Source organism: Pygocentrus nattereri, chromosome 17 (genome assembly GCF_015220715.1).
Source record: "Pygocentrus nattereri isolate fPygNat1 chromosome 17, fPygNat1.pri, whole genome shotgun sequence".
NCBI lineage: Eukaryota > Metazoa > Chordata > Actinopteri > Characiformes > Serrasalmidae > Pygocentrus > Pygocentrus nattereri.
In genome coordinates this window covers 23,587,262-23,608,256 of record NC_051227.1, presented here as the reverse complement: position 1 = coordinate 23,608,256, position 20,995 = coordinate 23,587,262, and the positions used below count along the sequence as shown (strand labels likewise).

The 20,995-nt window shown below is 39.6% G+C and overlaps 1 protein-coding gene across 8 annotated transcripts in view; it reads left to right on the top strand.

Annotated features, from left to right (window-relative positions):
- Window positions 1-20,995, top strand: part of frya (furry homolog a (Drosophila)) — a 161,634-nt gene that overhangs the window by 86,929 nt on the left and 53,710 nt on the right. For all 8 annotated transcript variants that reach the window (XM_017708583.2, XM_037546836.1, XM_037546837.1 and 5 more), the window contains exons 20-29: window positions 11-94; window positions 1,632-1,891; window positions 3,650-3,839; window positions 4,257-4,381; window positions 7,276-7,333; window positions 9,018-9,109; window positions 12,082-12,254; window positions 14,884-15,044; window positions 18,004-18,114; window positions 19,568-19,719. In XM_017708583.2, the coding sequence (XP_017564072.1) occupies window positions 11-94; window positions 1,632-1,891; window positions 3,650-3,839; window positions 4,257-4,381; window positions 7,276-7,333; window positions 9,018-9,109; window positions 12,082-12,254; window positions 14,884-15,044; window positions 18,004-18,114; window positions 19,568-19,719 (1,406 nt within the window). The remainder of the gene's footprint in view (window positions 1-10; window positions 95-1,631; window positions 1,892-3,649; window positions 3,840-4,256; window positions 4,382-7,275; window positions 7,334-9,017; window positions 9,110-12,081; window positions 12,255-14,883; window positions 15,045-18,003; window positions 18,115-19,567; window positions 19,720-20,995) is intronic.

Genomic DNA, 20,995 nt, shown 5'->3' with positions numbered 1-20,995 from the left:
TACTGTGCAGGAGGATGAGCGGCCTATGCTGGACGTGCTGGATCAGGTGAGCCCGGTGGTCCTGGAGAGTTTCGCCCATGTGGTGAGGGACTCGGTGAGTAGCTCTTTGTGTTTTAGCGTGTTAGCTGGCTCTCCTGAGTGCTGTAGTGAGGGAAGCTGAGCCACAACTGAACAGAAGCAGCTTCTGTACAGCCACAAAGCCTCCTCTGTTTGTTGTCTATATGAATTTGTGTTTGGCTAGAGTTTAATATGCGGGCTGTGTGTTTCCACTGTTCCCCTTCCACAGCAGCACTGATGGTGATCCTTTCCTCATGGAGAGTTATCAATATTTGGTCATACTTTATTTGGATGGTCCCCTATAGATGCTCTACAGAGACTTAAATCATTAACAAACCTTCTGGTGATGTTCAAGTGATTATCAACAACGTTATGGTTATGGTTAGGGTAAGGCGTAGATGTAGGTTTTACCTTGAGTTGAAGGTGAACATTGACAGAATACATGTAGATGGAAAGGGGTAAGATTTACAAAACCTAGAGAGAACTGGATTTTTGTAGGTGAACAAGCAATTCAGCATTTATAAAAGTGTTTTCATTAGTTTTTATGGACCCACTTTATATTGTGTCTCTAATAACTGTGTGGTTACACATGAATTGCATATGGAACAACACTAACTGCTGATGATTTAGTCAGTGTTACAACTGGATTACACATGTGTATCAACTTCAGTTTTGCTTAATGTAATTACACAAGTGTATCTTTTAGACATTAACTTTCCTGTGGTGAACTGTTCAAGTTACACTTTAACGTAAGTGGCAGTTGTTATGTAGGTACTGTGTAATAATGCAGTGGTAATATAGACACTGCTTTGGGGGGAAATTCAACACATTTAATTAATGTCATATAATTTTAAGATAAGGGGACGTCTGCTGTACTATCACGTTACAGACTGGTTTAAAGCTGAAACTGTTACAGTGTGACAGCACTAGCAACATAAATGTTGGCTAAATGTTAGGAAAGCTGGCAGATACAGTGTAAGTAATATCTTAATATAAGTTATTACATTATTTTATTGCAGAAAAAAAACTTCTGTTCCTGTCCGATTACAAATGTAATTACATTTGTTATTACCCTTGTGTAGTTACATGATAAAGAATAGGCTGTCACAACCCCTAAGATAAACTTGTGTAATTATATGAGGCAAAACTGAAATTGATACACATGTGTAACTACACAGTTATTCGAGACACAAAATATAAAGTGGGACCGTTTTTATTTATTTGTTTAATTGTAGTTTTTATTGTTGCAGTTGGATATGACTGTTTGTTATGAGGAAAGCTGCAGTTGTGTCTGTTTTATATCTGCACCGCTGTCTTTGTGTCATTCCCTCATTGCTTGCTAGCAGCTCAACACGGTCACAGCATTTCACAGTGAAAGTGACACAGAGAATTTTTTTCCTGTTTGTTTCAACGAGGTACCAATGAGAAATAATTACTGTCAACAAGCTTTTGTTGTAATAACTGTGTGTTCTGAGGTTTAATGGTCAGTGTAAATATTTTATCCTTGTCCTTTAAGTTTAGTTGTTCCCTTAGATGTGTTGCAGCTCTCTGACTGATCAATTCCCTTCCCTCAGACGTTGGTGCCAGTGGGCCAGCAGGCTGACCTGCAGTGGTTGGTGGAGTGGAGCGGGGGGCTCCTCAGCAGTCACTATGACGTCCTCAGCCCGTCGAGGGTGTGGGTGGTGGCTCAGTCGGTGCGGGACCCCTGGGCTCTGTGCCTTTTCAGCCTGCTGAGACAGGAACACCTGCCCAAACACTGCCCCACAGCGCTGAGCTATGCCTGGCCATACGCCTTCACCCGCCTGCAGCTGCTCATGCCTCTGATAGAGCCTAGGTGAGCAATTAACATCAGCCTGAGCTAGACTGCACAAAATGTGTTTATACTATATGCACTGATAACGTTACGACCACCTCCTTGTTTCTACACTCATTGTCCATTTTATCAGTTCCACTTGCTATATAGGTGCACATTGTAGTTCTATAATTACAGACTGTAGTCCATCTGTTTCTCTGCATACTCTGTTAGCCTTTTGCCCTATTCTTCAGTGGTCAGGAACCCCATGGACCCTCACAAGGCAGGTACTATTTGGGTGGTGGATCATTCTCAGCACTGCTGTAACACTGATGTGGTGGTGGAATGTTAGTGTATGTTGCGCTGGTCTGAGTGGATCAGACACAGCAGTGCTGCTGGAGTTTTTAAGGACCTGAATGTCACTGTGGTTATTTTTTGTTTAGTTTTTGATTAAGGTTTTTTGCAATGTTCTGTTTAACTAAAACTATTGGATTTTCTTTCATTTTTCACCATATCAAATCCCCAGGGAATCTAAATCCGTGTATTCATTCCAGTTAGGTCAATATTGCTCTTTTAGATACTTAAAATATATAAAGAATGTCAATTGTCAATAAACAATTGTCCAATATATCAATTAAATGACCAATGTATTTTGCCAAAATTTCTCTCTTTTTGATACAAACTGGAAAATGCTAAGCTTGAGTAGTTCCTTAATTGAAATGGCATTGATGTAGGTCTTACTCAGTACTACTTTTTCTTTTTGGAATTATGTGAATGGTAGACAGTATACATTATATACTCGCAAAGTTTTTAAATTCTAGAATTCTTAAATTTTCCTAAAAATGCTTACACAGAATAGATAGTTGGTATTCAGGCTGCTGTACTTGAATTTCATCCATTTATGTGGTTTTTAACCTCTTCAACTCCTTGAGATCTCCGGTGGTTCCAAAACGCACTTTGTCATGTTCTTCATAACGTTCATATTTCACAAGCTACATTCAAAAGCTGGGCATCATATGAGGCTGTAATTGTCTTCTTTCCAGTCAAATAGATGGATTTTAAACCCTTATAACAAAAGAAGCTGAGCTCAATTTTTTTTTGTCTTCTTAAAGTCGACCCATTTTTCCACAAATCTGGGCTATAAACTATAAACAGATTGTGTCTCTTCAGTGATCTGCTCTGTAAAAAAATGTTTTATAAAATAATACAAAGAGCGTGTAAGATTTTTGGCTTTCAGTAGTTGATAGCAATATGTGTCTGATCATAAAACATGTTTTCTGTTAAATTGAGGGGATAAAAAAATAAATAAATAAAATGAAATATAAATTTACATTTATATCATGCAGTTACTGAATAATTTGTGTGATGATTCAGTCATGTAAATTCAGATGGAAAAACCAAAATATACCCTGAATAAGAGGTTAATGTGAGTTAGTGGATTCCAACTATTAAAGTAGTGTGACAGACACAGTACGGACACCTGCTAGGAATACCCTCACTCCCTGGACGCTCTTTAAGACCTTCTACTATTAACAATGCTGTTAATGCCTTCACTAGCAAATTTTCACATCTATTTTAGCTACTAGAGTTGGCACTTGCTTTCTGTCTTGTAGTAGGCTTAGATGGGGCCTTACTGCATGGCTCTCTCAGTCTAAATCACATAGGCTTAAGTTTTCTCACATCAACACATATAATCTTCTGTCCAGTTTTATGTCTCACTTGTGCTGAATGCGTGGTCAAATGAAAGCTGTTTTTATGAATGCAGTGCTGATTATAAAGTTGTTTTTATTAACCCGTTAGCAACCCTGCTAATGCTAAGAAGACGAGTGCAGCAGGCTCAGGTGACAGCTACGTCTCTCTGTGGAGGAACTACCTAATCCTGTGCTTCGGTGTGGCCAAGCCAAGCATTATGAGTCCCGGCCACCTCCGAGCCTCCACGCCTGAGATTATGACGCCGACCAGTGACAGCAGCAGTGGCTATGACAACAAAGTGAGTGCCTGCAGTCAGTTATGAAACAGGTTATAAACAAACCATTGCGTTACAGCCAGTAACACTACATGTCATCTATGAGCAGACCTGGTCCTGTAGTCACTGTTATGTTTAATAAAGGTAATGTTTTTGAAAGTACAGATTTAAAAAATGGACAAAATTCAGATAAAATTCAGACTTCTGTTATTGTTTTCAGCTATGTGATGTTCTTTTGTCCATTTTTATAGTTAACAGTGTGTCATACAGTATCAGAAACTACGTAAGCCAGTCTGTTTTAGATAGAACTCAATGAGAAACAGGCCAGTCTTGTTCTGTATAATGATTTTACTATTCATAGTTAACTATAATGTCTGTAACCCCTCTCATCAAATGTTCAAGTGTTCCTTCACTATATTGACTGGATGTGTTGTGGATCAGGTTGTTGGGACTCCGTCAGTAGCGTGGCTCCTGAAGCAGCTGGTTCCTCTGATGCGCTCTGAAAGCATTGAGATCACCGAGGCGCTGGTGCTGGGCTTTGGCCGTACAAACTCTCTGGTGTTTAGGTACTGCTCACTTGCTTCACAACCAGACAGCTCACTTCCCAACATCTCAGCTACTCTTATACATTTTCATATGCTCTCATTTTATGTGTTGTTACTCTCATAACCGCCTAACGTGGTAGTTTCGTAGTAGTTGCTGTTGTTTAAAGTGGTTTAACGCCTTAAAATCCCAGGCTTGTTGCAAATTGTGGCTTATCATTCAGTAACTACAGGGACTTCAGTGCAAACTGGCTCATTATTAAGTTGAAGCAAAAGTGTTTTAATGTACAAATATCAAAATTCATTCTAGTCAGTTTTCTTTATAGCTTGGGTGGCAGAGACAAGCAATTAGAAGTCAGTGTTAGTTTGATATACCTGTTATTGTTGATATATCTGTTCTAAACATACCTGTCGCATCTCAAATAATTTACATACCTGCCACAGTTTTCAACCCTGTACCTCTCTAATTTATGGAAAACTCTGGGAGGCTAAATACCAACAGGGCTTAACACAGGCTCATTAGAAAGCACTCTCAAAGACATGTTTCAGTACACAGTAAATGATAAAAAAAAAGTAGTACAAAGTACCTTCATAACTTTTTATAACACTTCTGAATCCTTTGCAAATATTATTGGGTATTTACTCCAAAAAATAATTCATTACAAATGACTTCTCTCAAGCTGTGGATTAATACTTTGCACTAATTAACTTATTTTAAATAGAAGTAGCTCATTAAAAACATACTTTTGGATATGTCCACTTTCATCCTCCTCAGTCAGTGGACACCTAGATGCTCACACTACACTGGGTGTATCCCTAAGCCAAATTGTGTAGGCAACTGGCATGGGTATTGCATGCATGCACAAAATATGTAAAAAGGGCAAGCACCAATAATATATAGACAGAATGTTTTACATGCACAATTTATACTGTACCATTTATACCATAATGTAATGCACGCAATAAAAACACTTTACCTTGCTACATAACTGACATAAACATGTTACGGGAGATGTTATATGCTGTCACGAGTTGTAATGACAGATGTTGCACAGTAATATAACATTGTCATGTTAGCTTGATGTCATGACAGCTTATATCATATGCTCATTTCTCTCTAGTTAGTCGCCTTGGCATCAAATGTTGTGACACCTGTCATGCCAGGTACCAGTAATGATAACAAGACACAGGCTGTGTTTACATGCAAAGATTTTTACCAGTCCGACTGAATACATTGCGATTATAGATCAAGACTGAAGTGTTTATATTTTCACTGTACTCAACACACTCTGATGGAAAATCTCCTTTTACATGCTCACTACAAGTAATCCAATCCAAAATTGCCGCATACATAGAGTACCACTTAGTGTAGATGTTATCATGACAACGAGTCCAGCCAGAGTGAGTTGAGCAGCAGTGAGCAGTGCTTGAGTTTTTAATTGCTTTAAAATGATTTCAGACTCAGGAAATCGTACTTCGCATGTACTTATTAAAGAAGGCTGAGAGGAAGACGTCATATTCTGAGAGACATAAGCTAGACGCCTTCCTACCACCACCTTTTAAAGATCAAAGCATAAACCTCTGCAGACCAGTTTCTGCTCCTGCCATGTAGTATTTTATAAATATGAATGCACATGCAGAGAATGTATTTCAAATTCCCGACTGGGAATGTAATCAGATACAAACATTTACACAGCTATTATTCTTCTATTTAATGGATTGTTTACAGGATTACTCGCCTCAATCAATCGGATAGAATTTGTATTGCGATTGGGCTCAATCAGAGTTTATTCTGAATGAGGTGTGTACACAGACATATTCTATTCCTTTCCAGCTTTTAGTCACATTATTAATGGTTTATTAGGCTGCATGGAAACGTGGTTACTGTTAATGGACATGATCTGTCGTGACAACTCATGACAGCATACGGCATCTGCCATGACATGTTTATGTCAAAATTATGTAGCGAAATGTTAATCAACATTCTTATTAAGTCAGTAACTGAAATGTGTTTACAAGAATTGTAGACTGTAATTCTAACACTGCTTTGTCAAACTAAAAAATGAATTCATATTGCTGTAATCTGTTACTTTTGCTTTTTATTTTCAATCATTTTTGATTATATTATTGCTACTTGTTTGAATTTTTTTCTGTTATTTTACCATGGTCTTTTTTGTCTTTCAAGTATTTTAAGTTGCACTATATGTTTAAAAAGTGCTGTAAAATACTGCTTATTATTATTATTATTATTATTATTATTATTAAGTTTTTAATATCTCCACCACTGATTGCAAGTCATACCTCCTGTTATAAACATACCTGTCACATCTCAAATTATTTACAAAACTGTCATGGTTTTGTACACTGTACCTTTCCACGTTACAGGATACTCTGTGGAGGCTAAATACCAATAGTACTTGAAGCAGACACATTTTAAAAAGCACTCAAAGACATGTTCTGTGTCTGTGTTCAGTCTAAAAGCTGTGAGTGTGATGAAATAAAGCTTTTTAGTGGACACAGCTTTTCCTTATTTGCATTGTTATCTAGAGATCAGATGAAAATGGCAGAGTCCAGTTGTTCATAATAGTGTCATTAAATGTACTCTGATCTGTCTCTTTGTACGGATTGAAACCAGACATAAAGACCTGGTTATTTTCAGACTCAACGTGAACCCTTCACTGCTTTCACCTTGGCCCGCTTCCATGGCTTATTCTGTTCTCAGTCAATTTAATTGTAGATCAAATATCCCTTACTCTGAATAAACATACAGTACAGACCCAACGTCTCATTACAAATTTCATTTCCCGGACTCATTAAAGTATTAACAGCAGTACAAATGTTTGCGGGTAAACCCAGACTAGGCTGTATTGATTCCTCAGCTGGGTTGCTTCAATCATTTTGATATGCTTTATGTGCAGAGAGCTGATAGAAGAACTGCATCCTTTGATGAAGGAAGCTTTGGAAAGAAGGCCAGAGGTCAGTATTTCAAGATTAACAATCACCCTGTGTCACTGATTAAATGACTAATATCCAAAAGCATGCTTCTTATTATTAATGAGAGATTACTTATTGTGTTGTTTTAGTGATCAGAATAACGAATCACAGAGAGCAACAGATGCCCTAATATCTCTGACTTCAGTATTACAATGTAACTTTTATATGAGGAAGCCTTTGCTGAAAGTAATGACAGCTCGATTCATCAGAATGGACACGTACAGTAACACTGTTTCTGACTGTGAAAAACCCAATTGCGTTGAATTAAAAGGAAACTACACCATTTTTGAGATTGTCGTTGCTGCAGAACCAAAAGTCCAGAGGGTACGGCTGGATCTGGTCCAACTTCTCCCACGTTTTAATTGGTCTGAACTAGATCCGACTCCATCCCTCCCCGCTATACTTGCCCATCAGATTAAAGTAAAACGTAATCGAGTGTGGAAGTGAGTACATAAACCCTCATTTTCTCTCTCGTGACTTTCCAGGATTTAGTTGATAAAACACAGTTATGTGGGTTACTTTGACCTGTCATATGTGCATTATAGTGCTTAAAAAGGTTCAGCATTTTCAACTAGAACTCGTCTATCATAAGTACACTTGAGATGTAGGCCTACACAGTGGACTTTGTACCAGAATGTGAAAAAAAGCATTTCAAGTTTTGGCAAATAACTTTTGAACCATTAGTGATTATAATGGCTGTGTTGTGGCATTCAGGATTGAGAAAAAAAAAACCCAAACAAGACACCAGCAACACCTGCGGGTATGAACAGATAAACATGCAACAGGGCAGACCAATGAAATAAGTCATAGGCGGAAAATGTAAGCGACACATACTAGTTTAAAGACCAGTAGAAATGTGATGATTTTAGACCAATGAAAAGAAGACGTGGATCAGGTCTGGCTCCACATCTTTGGACTTGTGGTTCTGCAGTGAGTGATAGTTGCCATTTTTTCAACATCTTAGTGGTTGAGATGTAAGTCATTCAGAGTGATTTGATGTGATATAGTTCATTTTAGAGAAACTTCCTGACTCTTTCTGTTTCTTTACAGTGGTAGTGATAGGAACCAGGGGTCAGGATGTCTTAAATGCAAATTTAGTTATTTTATTTACTATCCAGTGATCCTACACATATATTTTGAGTTTTTATCTGTAATGTTGGTGCTGCTAAAATAGTGGTAAATCTGGAAAAATAGGTCTGGGAATCATTTTGTCTTACAACCCCTTACATGTTCACATTCACCAAGAACAGATTTTGAAAATACACTTTAAGCCAAAAGTATAAAGCAAAACTTTTGTAAAACAATGTCTCGGACACCAGGCAGCATATTTATAACCATTTCATGCAATAATTTGTGAGGGAGCTTTTAGAGGCACACATATGATTCCTATCACCACCATTGTGAACAATTTTAGCTCAGTAAGCTTCTCTAGAACAGAACATTTCACCTCAAACCACTCTGAAAGACTGTGTTCACATCATCAGAAATTGGGGAAAATTGGTAGCATCCTTCTTTGAAGTACTATGAAGCTTTTCACATGGTTAAATTGTGCTGTTCTAAGACCTGTTTGAACCTGTATATTTAAATTACTAGCTGAGACTGGGCTTGTTTCTTGGACAAATGGGTCTTTATTGTTTGTGCAACTGATGTGTGGCTGTTTTTTTAGAATAAGAAGCGCAGGGAGAGGAGAGATCTACTGAGGCTGCAGCTGCTCCGGATCTTTGAGCTACTGGCTGACTCTGGTGTCATCAGCGACAGGTAAGAGGAAAACTCAGATGTGCATATTTGTTTGTTTTCTTGCATTTTCAGGATGAAAATGTACTGAATTTATAGAAAAACCAGAGAAAAAGCAACAACATGGTCCTGACTTTTGGAAATGCTTTTTCCCCCCTTTTTTCATGTGCATGCCAGCATGTATGTGGTGCACGCAGGGTGTGCGCTTTCATAAAAGTACTTTCCAATGCTCTTTACTCACATTGCTGTTTATCATCTGAAAGTGCCTGTCAATCACATCTGCTTCTTTTTTCTGAATGTGTAAGTTACCCTTTATTAATCTCGCAACAGGGAAATTCACCTCCATTTAATCCATCTGTGCAGTGATGCATACACACTAGTTAATACACACACACTAGGGTGCAGTGAGCATATTTGCCCAGAGTAGTGGGCAGCCCTATCCACAGTGCCTGGGGAGCAGTTGGGGGTTAGGTGCCTTGCTCAAAGGAGCTTCAGTCATGTCCTGTCAGCTCAGGGGATTGAACTAGCAACCTTCTCGTCACAAGGCTGGTTCTCCAACTTCCAGCCCACGACTGCCCCAACAGAGAACTTCCCTAACCAGGAATTGTACAAGGGCTGTGGTGCCAAATCCTAGCCACTAGACCCCCAGGGACAGCAGTCAACAGTATGTTGAAAAAGTGTGCAAAGGTTTCAGCAGCCCTCATCAAACTACATGTCTTGTTGACTTTCAAAGCAAAAATTAATTGATACGTCCTTTAGAGGTCACAGAAAACATGTCAGCTAATTTTAGTGCATGTTCTGTTATCACTGCTTCTTATCAGTGATAACCGACCAATTTAGATCTCATTTTCTTAGCCCTCTAATCAATACTAACAATACAACAGCTGTGCGGTACGGCAGTGCGCTTACAACCAATAACTGAAATGTACGGTTAAAAAATCTGTTTGGTAAACTGAACTGTAGCTAGTTTGAGTGTTGAGTTATCCATTTAGCATACAAGTGTCATAGGATGCCACCTCTGCCACAAGTCAGTTTGTGAACTTTCCACTCTGCTGGATCTGTCCTGATGAACTGTAAGTGCTGTTATTGTGAAGTGGAAGCAACTAGAAGCAACAACAGCCACAAAGTCCACAGAGTTCTGAAGCATATAGCACATAAAAATCACTTATCCTCTTTTGCATCACTCACTACAGAGCTACAAAGCTGGAAAAAAAGCTGGAAGCAACATCAGCACAAGAACTGTGCATCAGGAGCTTCATGAAATGGGTTTCCAAGGCCAAGCAGCTGCAAAAATACCTAAGATCTCTGTGTGTAATGCCAAGTATTGGCTGGATTAGCGTAAAACACACTGCTCTTGGTCTGTTTTTCAAGGAATGGGCCCCTTAGTGCCAGTGAAGGATAATGTTAAAGAGTACAGAGACATTTTTAAAAATGATATGATTCCAATTTTGTGGCAACAGTTTGGAAAAGACCCTTTCCTGTTCCAACATGACTGAGCCCCAGTGCATAAAGTGAGGTCCCTAAAGACATGGTTTGATGAGTTTGATGTGGAGGAACTGCAGTAGCCCTGACCTCAAGCCGCTGAACACCTTTGGGATGAACTGGAACTTTGACTGTGAGCCAGGCTTTCTCGTCAACATCAGTGCCTGACCTCACGAATGCTTTTTTGATTGAATGGGCAAAAATTCCTCTGACTCACTCCAAAATCTTGTGGAAAGCTTCCCTGAACAGTGGAAGCTGTTAAAACCACTAAATGAGTAGGGGTTATTATTGCCTATGGTTTTGGAACAGGGTGTCCAAGAAGCTCATATAGGTGTGATGTTCAGGTGTCCACATACTTACATATATAAAACCCCAATTCCAATGAAGTTGGGACCTTGTGTAAAACATAAATGAAAACAGAATATGCTGATTTGCAAAGCCTTTTCAACCTATATTCAATTGAATACACTACAAAGACAAGATATTTAATGTTCAAACGATAAACTTTATTGTTTTTTGCAAATATTCACTCATTTTGAATTTGATGCCTGCAACACGTTCCAAAGAAGTTGGGACAGGGGCAACAAAAGACTGGAAAAGTTGATGAATGCTCAAAAAACACCTGTTTGGAAAATTCCACAGGTGAACAGGTTAATTGGAAACAGGTGAGTGTCATGATTGGGTATAAAGGGAGCATCACTGAAAGGCTCAGTCGTTTGCAAGCAATAATGGGGCGAGGTTCACCACTTTGTGAACTGTATGAGCAAATAGTCCAACAGTTTAAGAACAACGTTTCTCAACATGCAATTACAAGGAATTTAGGGATTTCATCATCTACAGTCCATAATATCATCAAAAGATTCAGAGAATCTGGAGAAATCTCTGCAAGTAAGCGGCAAGGCAGAAAACCAACATTGAATGCCTGTGACCTTCGACCCCTCAGGCAGCAAAAACCGACATCATTCTGTAATGGATATTACCACATGGGCTCAGGAGCACTTCAGAAAACCACTGTCAGTGAACACAGTTCGTCGCTCCATCTACAAGTGCAAGTTAAAACTCTGCCATACAAAGCGAAAGCCATGTATCAACTACATCCAGAAACACAGTGACTTTGAACATGGCATGGTTGTTGGTGCCAGACGGGCTGGTCTGAGTATTTCAGAAACTGCTGATCTACTGGGATTTTCACGCACAACCATCTCTAGGGTTTACAGAGAATGGTCAGAAAAAGAGGAAATATCCAGTGAGCGGCAGTTGTGTGGAAGAAAATGCCTTGTTGATGTGAGAGGTCAGAGGAGAATGGGCAGACTGGTTCAAGATGATAGAAAGGCAACAGTAACTCAAATAACCAACCAAAACCTCTGAGGAATGTTTCCAACACCTTGTTGAAAGTATGCCATGAAGAATTAAGGCAGTTCTGAAGGCAAAAGGGGGTCCAACCTTTTACTAGTGTACCTAATAAAGTGGCCACTGAGTGCATGTATCTGTCTTTTTCTCTGTCTGTCTCTCAGCACTAATGGAGCACTGGAACGGGATACTCTGGCTTTAGGCGCTCTCTTTCTGGAGTATGTGGATCTGACCAGGATGCTTCTGGAAGCTGAAAATGATAAAGACATGGAGATTCTCAAAGACATCCGAGCCCACTTCAGCGCCATGGTGGCCAACCTCATACAATGTGTGCCTGGTAAAAAGAACCTTTTAGACCACATGCAAAGCCTTCACTCCACATGTTCACAGGGCTGTGTGCAGCAGAGATGGGCTCAAGTTAGCATTTTTAGTTTTACACTTGAGCTGTAAAGCTGTTGTAGCTAAAAAGTAATAGAAGTTTAAACCCCATAAATTAGCATCAAACTGCATGACTGAAATCATCACAGATCACTCACATCATTAATAATGGTGTCAAAGTTAATGCATTAACGCGATGAATAATCAATGCCACTATTTTTTTAAAACAAAAAGTAAAACTTGAGGCCTCCAGAGTGGTCCAACCATCTGAGCATTGGCCCTATCATCAGGAGATCACGAGTTTCATTCCTGATGATGTTATAGCCATTCATGACCAGGAATCCAAGAGGGCACAACTGGCCTCACTCTGTCTGGGTGGGTAGGATGGCTCCCCCCATCATTCAGCACAATGCTAGCCAGCGCAGGCCTCTGTTAGCTAACATAAAAGATCTGCCGTTTGCTGCTTTCCTCTGAGCGTCCATTGATGTTGCATTAGTGGCAGTTTGAAAAGATACAGTGACTCTTCACAGAACTCAGAGGAAGCCTGTTCTACAGGGTGGGCCATTTATATGGATACACCTAAATAAATTAGTTTGCACATTAGTAAATGGGAAGGGGAAAACTTTTCAAGATGGGTGGTGACCATGGTGGCCATTTTGAAGTCGTCCATTTTGGATCCAACTTTAGTTTTTTCAATGGGAAGAGGCTCATGTGACACATCAAACTTACTGAGAATTTCACAAGAATAACAATTTTGTGCTTGGTTTTAACGTAACTTTAATCTTTCATGAGTTATTTACAATTTTCTGACCACATAAAATGTGTTCAAAGTGCTGCCCATTGTGTTGGATTGTCAGTGCAACCCTCTTCTCCCACTCTTCACACACTGATAGCAACACCGCAGAAGAAATGCTAGCACAGGCTTCCCGTGTCCGTAGTTTCAGATGCTGCACATCTCGTATCTTCACAGCATAGACAATTTCCTTCAGATGGCCCCAAAGATAAAAGTCTAAGGGGTTCAGATCGGGATACCTTGGGGGCCATTCACCTGGCCCACGATGACCAAATCCACTTTCCAGGAAACTGTTCATCTAGGAATGCTTGGACCTGACACCCATAATGTGGTGGTGCACTATCTTGCTGGAAAAACTCAGGGATCATGCCAGCTTCCAAAGTCAGAAACTAACTCATGAAAGAATAAAGTTACGTTAAAACACACCATTGTTTTTCTTGTGAAATTCTCAATAAGTTTGATGTGTCACATGACCCTCTTCCCACTGAAAAAACAGTTGGATCCAAAATGGCCGACTTCAAAATGACCACCATGGTCACCACCCATCTTGAAAAGTTTTCCCCCTCCCATTTACTAATGTGCCACAAACAGGAAGTTAATATCACCAACCATTCCCATTTTATTTGGGTGTATCCATATAAATGGCCCACCTTGTAGTCTTCGCCCTTGTAGTGCTGGTGGCATTGTCTGGTTGGGGGGGGTCCTTACTTATGGGGTGGAAATTTCTGAGATAATTTGGGAAAAATCCAATAAATAAATAAATAAATAAAAATTTGAGCAAATAATACAAATACAATATAGTTGCATTAACTACATGAAAGAATGTGATTCATTGCAATCAATCATTTGAATTGTTTGATAGCCGTACTTACTAGTATGTTTCTGCATTTCATAACAGCAAAGCAAGACAGTTTCTGTTTAGCCTCTCCTTCATTTCTGTGGAGACTTTTTTAAAGATCTTTTTTACTGGTTCACATTTTTACAAAGAACATAAAACCAGAACTAGTCTAGAACAGCAAAACCTGCTCACATTATACTAGAGAATAGTCAGCAAAGGAAGCATTTTGCTTTGTTTTAAAGTTATTGCTGCCTAAAATAGATGTGCTTATATGGTTTCTAGCACCGTATGACATACTATTATCTATGTGACAAACAAAGTGTCAAAACAAAGTGACAAGTGACAAACAAACAAAATCACCCTACTATATACCTTTTCCATTCCAGATTTTTGCTCAGATTGAATGTCCTGAGCTTCGCCATCAGTCGATATTTTTGCTTTAGAGTGTCTCATTTCCACAGTTTGGGAATAAGACTCCATTGCTAGGCAACAGGGCATGATCTCTGCCGGCCGCTGTCTGCTGTCTGATGTAGGACTCAATTTGAACCCAGCAGACACCATTCCTAAAATAGCAGGGGATTATGAGAGCAACATCAGGGGTAAAAGATAGGTCGCGTTGTGCTAAAAGATAACCAGACACTCCAGACTCAGTCATGAAGCGAGAAAAAGAAAAGCAGACATTCAGACTTGTCTGATACATTGATTAGTGAAAGCTAAAACGAGTAAATATTAAAGCCATGATTCAGCAGCTTTATTATGGGTTGGACTCCCAGAGAGGGATTCCGCCTAGCCCTTTTCATTGCAAGCAATGAAAAGCAATTCAAAAGCAATTCAAAAGCAATTCAAAATGCTGTTTAGTCCAGGACTAGACTTGGACTGGCCCTAAATGCTTCATAACTTACAGACTGCTAATTTACTTTATTAACTTTTTTTCTTATTTCTCCTTCAATCTGTCAGTGCACCATCGCCGATTCCTCTTCCCCCAGCAGAGCTTACGCCATCACCTCTTCATCCTCTTCAGCCAATGGGCTGGCCCCTTCAGCATCATGTTCACGCCCCTGGATCGCTATAGCGACAGGAATCATCAGATTACGAGATACCAGTACTGCGCCCTGAAGGTAAACTACTCACGCTGAACCCCATGTCTGCTTTAGCTGCATTTATCTTTAAAGAACCTGCAATTGTTTGTTATGCATAAAACAGATACACTTATCAGGCATAACATTATGACCGTCTCCTTGTTTCTACACTCATTGTCTATTTTATCAGTTCCACTTACTATATAGGTGCACTTTGTAGTTCTACAGTTACAGACTGTAGTCCATCTGTTTCTCTGATACTTTGTTAGCCTTTTACCCTGTTCTTCAGTGGTCAAGACCCCCATGGACCCTCACAGAGCAGGTATTATTTGGGTGGTGAATCATTCTCAGCACTGCAGTAACACCAATGTGGTGGTGGTGTGTTAGTGTGTGTTGTGCTGGTCTGAGTGGATCAGACACAGCAGTGCTGCTGGAGTTTTTAAACACTGTGTCCACTCACTGTCCACTCGATTAGACACTCCTACCTGGTCAGTCCAACTTGTAGATGTAAAGTCAGAGACGATGGCTCATTTGCTGCAGAGTTTGTGTTGGTCATCCTCTAGTCCTTCCTCAGTGGTCACAGGACGCTGCCCACAGGATGCTGTTGGCTGGACATTTTTGGTTGTTGGACTATTTTCAGTCCAGCACTGAAACTGAGGTGTTTAAAAACTCCAGCAGCACTGCTGTGTCTCATCCACTCAGACCACTGTAACACACACTAACACACCACCACCACGTCAGTGTTACGGCAATGCTGAGAATGATCCACCACCCAAATAGTACTTGTTCTGTCAGGTTCCTTGGGGGTCCTGACCACTGAAGAACAGGATAAAAGGGGGCTAACCAAGTATGCAACTGCAGTCTGCAATTGTAGAACTACAAAGTGCAGCTATATAGTAAGTGGAGTTGATAAAGTGGACAACGAGCATAGAAACAAGGAGGTGGTCATAATGTTATGCCTGATCGGTGTATGTGCCCATTCCTTTGGTATATTTACCTTTTTGCCAATTTTTCCTTCAAATTGCATAGAAAAACTGCAGGACATGAACTGTTTTTAGTTGATGTGGCCCCAGGCTAGCATGTAAAATATTAGAAGTTGAGTACTTGTAGTGACCACCCCGTTTGTAACTGAAACTGCAGTGCCCTGTTCATTTCTAATTTTATATTACCATATTTATATATATGTATTTATATTTATATCACAATGAACATGGGAAATTCTGCTAAATGTAGGGTTTTCATAATATAGACCACTTCATCTTGTTCCATAAGGATAGTCAAGAGAAAACCCTACCCTTTCTTTAAAGCATTAAGAAACCAATGGAAACATTCTTAAGTTCCTGCTGCCATTATTTCTGGCCAGTGACTAATTTTAAACATGTCAGTTCCGTTGCTAATCCTGGCTGCGGATATTACCTCGGCTATCTTTATCCTCCTGAGTCTGCATATAGAACTGAATGTGGAGTAAGAGCGTGCTGTAGACCTTTATAACTCCAGACCTGCAGCTGAGGGTTCGTGAGGTGACATTGGTGGAAGCTTCGATGACACGTGTGTTTGTCTTGCTTTTGGACTCGAGGGAGCCCCTGTTGATGATGTCAGTGGTGCTGAGTGATGACATGTAAACAGTGTCTGGTGCGTGTCTGCACCGGAGGCGGGAGATGTTGCGTGGTGCTGTTCAGCGCTGCGCCTCTTTTCAGCTGTGTGTACTTGTATGCCCTTTGCTTCCTGAGGTTGCCTTTAGCTCTATGCATTAAACATGAAAGAGTCTGTTAGCTGATCTTGCACAGCTGTGTGTGAAGTGTGTAATTTCAGAGCCTTTGCACAGTTAAAAACATAAAACAGAACATGATATGTGGGTAATGTAATTTGTTACTGTACTTAAGTAGTGTTTGTGTAACTTTACTGAAGTATTTGCATGTTGGGCGACTTTTTACTTTCACTCCACTACATTTCAAAGTCAAATATCTTACTTTTTACTCTACTACATTTCGTGAATTCTGTCGTTCCTTTTGTTTTATGTGTGTATAAAAACGTAACATGCCAAAAAGAAAGAAACACAAAAAGCAAGAACACCAATCAGGGCACAGTGGTCACTTTGCTTTGAGCTTGTTTTGACCTGTTGGACATACTGACCCAGTGCAAGCACACACAGAGTCTCTTCAACATAAACGATGAACTAACCTAACTTTGTGTAAATAGACCACAATATAGAAATATGCACACACATGCAGTCGTGACTGATGGGTCTTTTTTTATTTATACAAACACTTTCATTTTATAGTAATTTTGCATTTGCTAGTTTATGTTTATGAACAGAGACCTACAGATCAATATAGTAAAGAAAAGCTCATTTGTGATCCTGAGTTTAAAGCAAGTTTTTATTAAACTTGTAAATAAGTTACAAATAAATCTTAAACTGAAACTTTTGCTTGTTTGCAAAAAGTGATTTCAGAGCCACTCGGTTCTACCTGATGGAAATTGTTTGCCTTCAGTGTTTTGTGCTTATGGGTGGGTGACAATGACTTATTTTCACATCCCCCCTCTTTGAAAGCATACAGTGCCCTAAATTTACATTAATCCCAGCAGTGAGGAGCTGAACTTTACCTTCCTCTGCTGTCACTGCAAACTGGCAGGGTGACCTACAGAGCAGCTCTAGTAGCCTGTTAATGAAGCAATGTTCTTCTTTATTTGAAGGTCCCATTTTGTAGGGGAAGATTTTAACCACTACCCATTGTGACGCAAGGTGTTCTGAGGCGCAAGGTGACACTCGAAAACAAGGGGTAGGGGGGTAAAAATAAGAAATGGGATTGGGCCAAAGACATGTGGATCTGTGATTAGCTCACATGCTCACAGCAAACAGTAAAAAGGCTCTGAGAGCCTCTGTGGATTGCAGCATTATACAGTATCAGTTTTATGAAGGCCAGTATTACCAAAGAGTAACGTAATGAGCGCTCAGTGGAGGAGATACTGAACATGTCTTTCTCTCTGTTCCTCTTAGGCCATGTCCACCGTGCTTTGTTGCGGCCCTGTGTTTGACAATGTGGGCCTCTCTCCAGACGGTTACCTCTACAAGTGGCTGGATAACATCCTGGCCTGCCAGGATCTGCGGGTACACAGCCAATTATTCATCACACTAAAATGAGAAGAAATAATAAGAAACATAAACACCCTACACAGGTTCACTGTGCCCGTATGTCTTGTACTAAATCAACAAAATTTTACTCTCTTTGGAAATCCTTCCTTTATGTCATTTCTTCCAGCGAATCCCAATGAGATTTAATCAGGTTTACGATGAGTTAAAGTGAAAAATCTGTTCTACACGCTTCCACCCCATTGTATTCAGTCAGCCAGGATTTCTTTGGTGTCCAAAATTTCTTTCTGGACAAGTAGCTATCAAGTAATGGAAAATTATACCCTAGCAACCAGCACTGACTAGCATAACAGGTCTAAATCATCACACACTTGCCTCAGACAATGTTGTATGGTCAAGTAAGCTTAAACAGACTTGTTCATGTGGTGTTTGACAACCGTATGACATACTGTTATCAATAAAATGGACAAAAGTATGTTGCACTGCTAAACATAGTAGCATCCATGCTGAAGCTTGAATTTTGACTGTACTTTTATCCATTTTTATAGGTAAAAGTGTCAGAAACCACATAAGCAAGTACATTTGAGATTACTTAATAATAATTGGTAACCATCAGCTTCTGTTTCTAATTGGCTACATTAGCCTGATGGCTGCATTTTAAAACTAAAGAGGCCAATTTTAGACATGAACATGTCTTGGGAAAGTGTTTCCCAATCGCTTTAAGTTGGTTGTCACATTTCTGTTCATACAGCGCTTGAATTGTTAAATAAAATACTGTTTACATTATTCTGCTTTCATGGAATCCCAAACTTAGAGCAAGGCAGATAAAGCCCAGATAAGCCTGAGAGAAAGATTTGGCTGTGGTCATCACAGCAAGAAGTGTGCCTTGCTTGGCAAAATGTCTTTATCGTTCGTGTTTCTAATTTTAAAATGGCCTAAAAACAATTGATATATTTAACTTAAGCAGACACTGTGTATATAATCATGTGTGGTGACTGATTTCAGATCTATATATTTACAGTGTCAAATATCAACACTTTACTGTCAGGTACAGTTCATAAGGCTACATGACACCCACACAAGCTTGTCATGACAATTGACATAACCTTGCATAAATATTTATAAATGCTTATTCCAATAGGCATCATCTGTCATAAAGGCTACTTTAGCTAACTGTGATCAAATGTAACATTTATAGTGAATGACGCCTTTTGGAATAAGCATTTATAAACATTTATAGAGGTCTGTGTCAGTTGTCATGGCAAGCTTATGTTGGTATCATGTAGCCTTATAAACAGTACTGTACAGTAAAGTGTTACCAATAGTGGTTCTTTATGTCGGGCATGATATTTAATTTGTAAAAACCTTTCAGAGGGTGCACACCTTCTCCAGCAAGCAAACACACTCTCAGATAAAGAGTTGCATCGTTATCAGTGTTTTAAACAGTGTTGTTTGGGTGTGTCTACTGCAGGTGCATCAGCTGGGCTGTGAAGTTGTGGTTCTGCTGCTGGAATTGAACCCAGATCAGGCCAATCTGTTCAATTGGGCTGTCGACCGCTGCTACACCGGCTCCTACCAGCTGGCCTCGGGCTGCTTCAAAGCTATTGCCACAGTATGTGGAAGGTAGGCAGGAAATTAAACATTTTTGCAGCTAAAGGGGCCATAGAGTATATACCCATACCCATTTTTTTTACCAAGTCCATCGCACTAGTTAAGTCTCCCCATCACGTGATGAGAGGGTGAAAGCAGCATGTGCTTCCTCTACCACGTGAAGTGCCACTGCATCTTTTCTACTAATGCAGAATCATTGAGCAGGTCAGCAGCGCTTGAAGAATGCTAACCACCAGTTCTGTTGCCTGTGTCTGAACATAGCAATTTCTTCTATGCAAGCTTGGACTGGTTTTTTTTTGGGCAAGGCACAGTGCAGGGCAATGAGAACAGAGGTTGTTTACATATATGAACCGTAAAAGCTTAGAAACAAGTCTGGTTAACCCCATAAAATTCTGGGTGTATTAGGCTATGTTACATTTACATTTATGGCATTTAGCAGATGCTCTTTTCGCGAGCGACTTACAATGTGATTTCATTTTTACTCAGCTAGGCGAAGGTCGTGTTAGGAGTCTTGCTCAAGGACTCTTATTGATATAGTGCAGGGTGCTTACCCAGGCAGGGGGCTGAACCCCAGTCTACTGCATAGAAGGCAGAGGTGTTACTCAATACTCTATACCAACCACATTACCAGGTTGAAGTGGCACAAATCTGATTTTTGCTCTAATGCACCTAAGATCTGATGTTTTCAAGGCTTTGTGGACACGCAGATCTGATCATTTAAAATCCAACTTGAGTCGCTTTCATATGTGATCCTATATTTGTGGCCATGTGACCTTAATGTGACACTAAGATCAGAGTTCATGTGCTTTTTTTCCACTGCACGTGTGCCATTATTCAGTGTATGTGGGTGTGTGTGTATATATATATATATATATATATATATATATATATATATATATATATATATATGCGCATATAAAAATATTATGGTCATATAAAAAATGAATAATAAATGATGAATTATAAAACATGGCTGTTTGTGGAATGTAAAACCACACAAAGTGGAAAATATATCACGGTGCCAGCTTGTTTTCACAAAGGTAAGCATAAAGTTCCCTAAGGATGTTATTGCTCAGCAGATTGCTGTGAAATAGTACAGTTTGTGTGGCTTTGAATATGACACTTAATAGTAAGATGTTTTCTCACTGCAAAGCTTTTCTGGTATCTGGCCCAATTTCTAGATTAAGGAAAGCTATGTTTAAACTGAGTAGCAGTGATTAAAAGTATAATTATGGAAAGGATACAGTCCTATGCTGTCCTGCTTTTCTCAATGTTCTGAAAATCATCA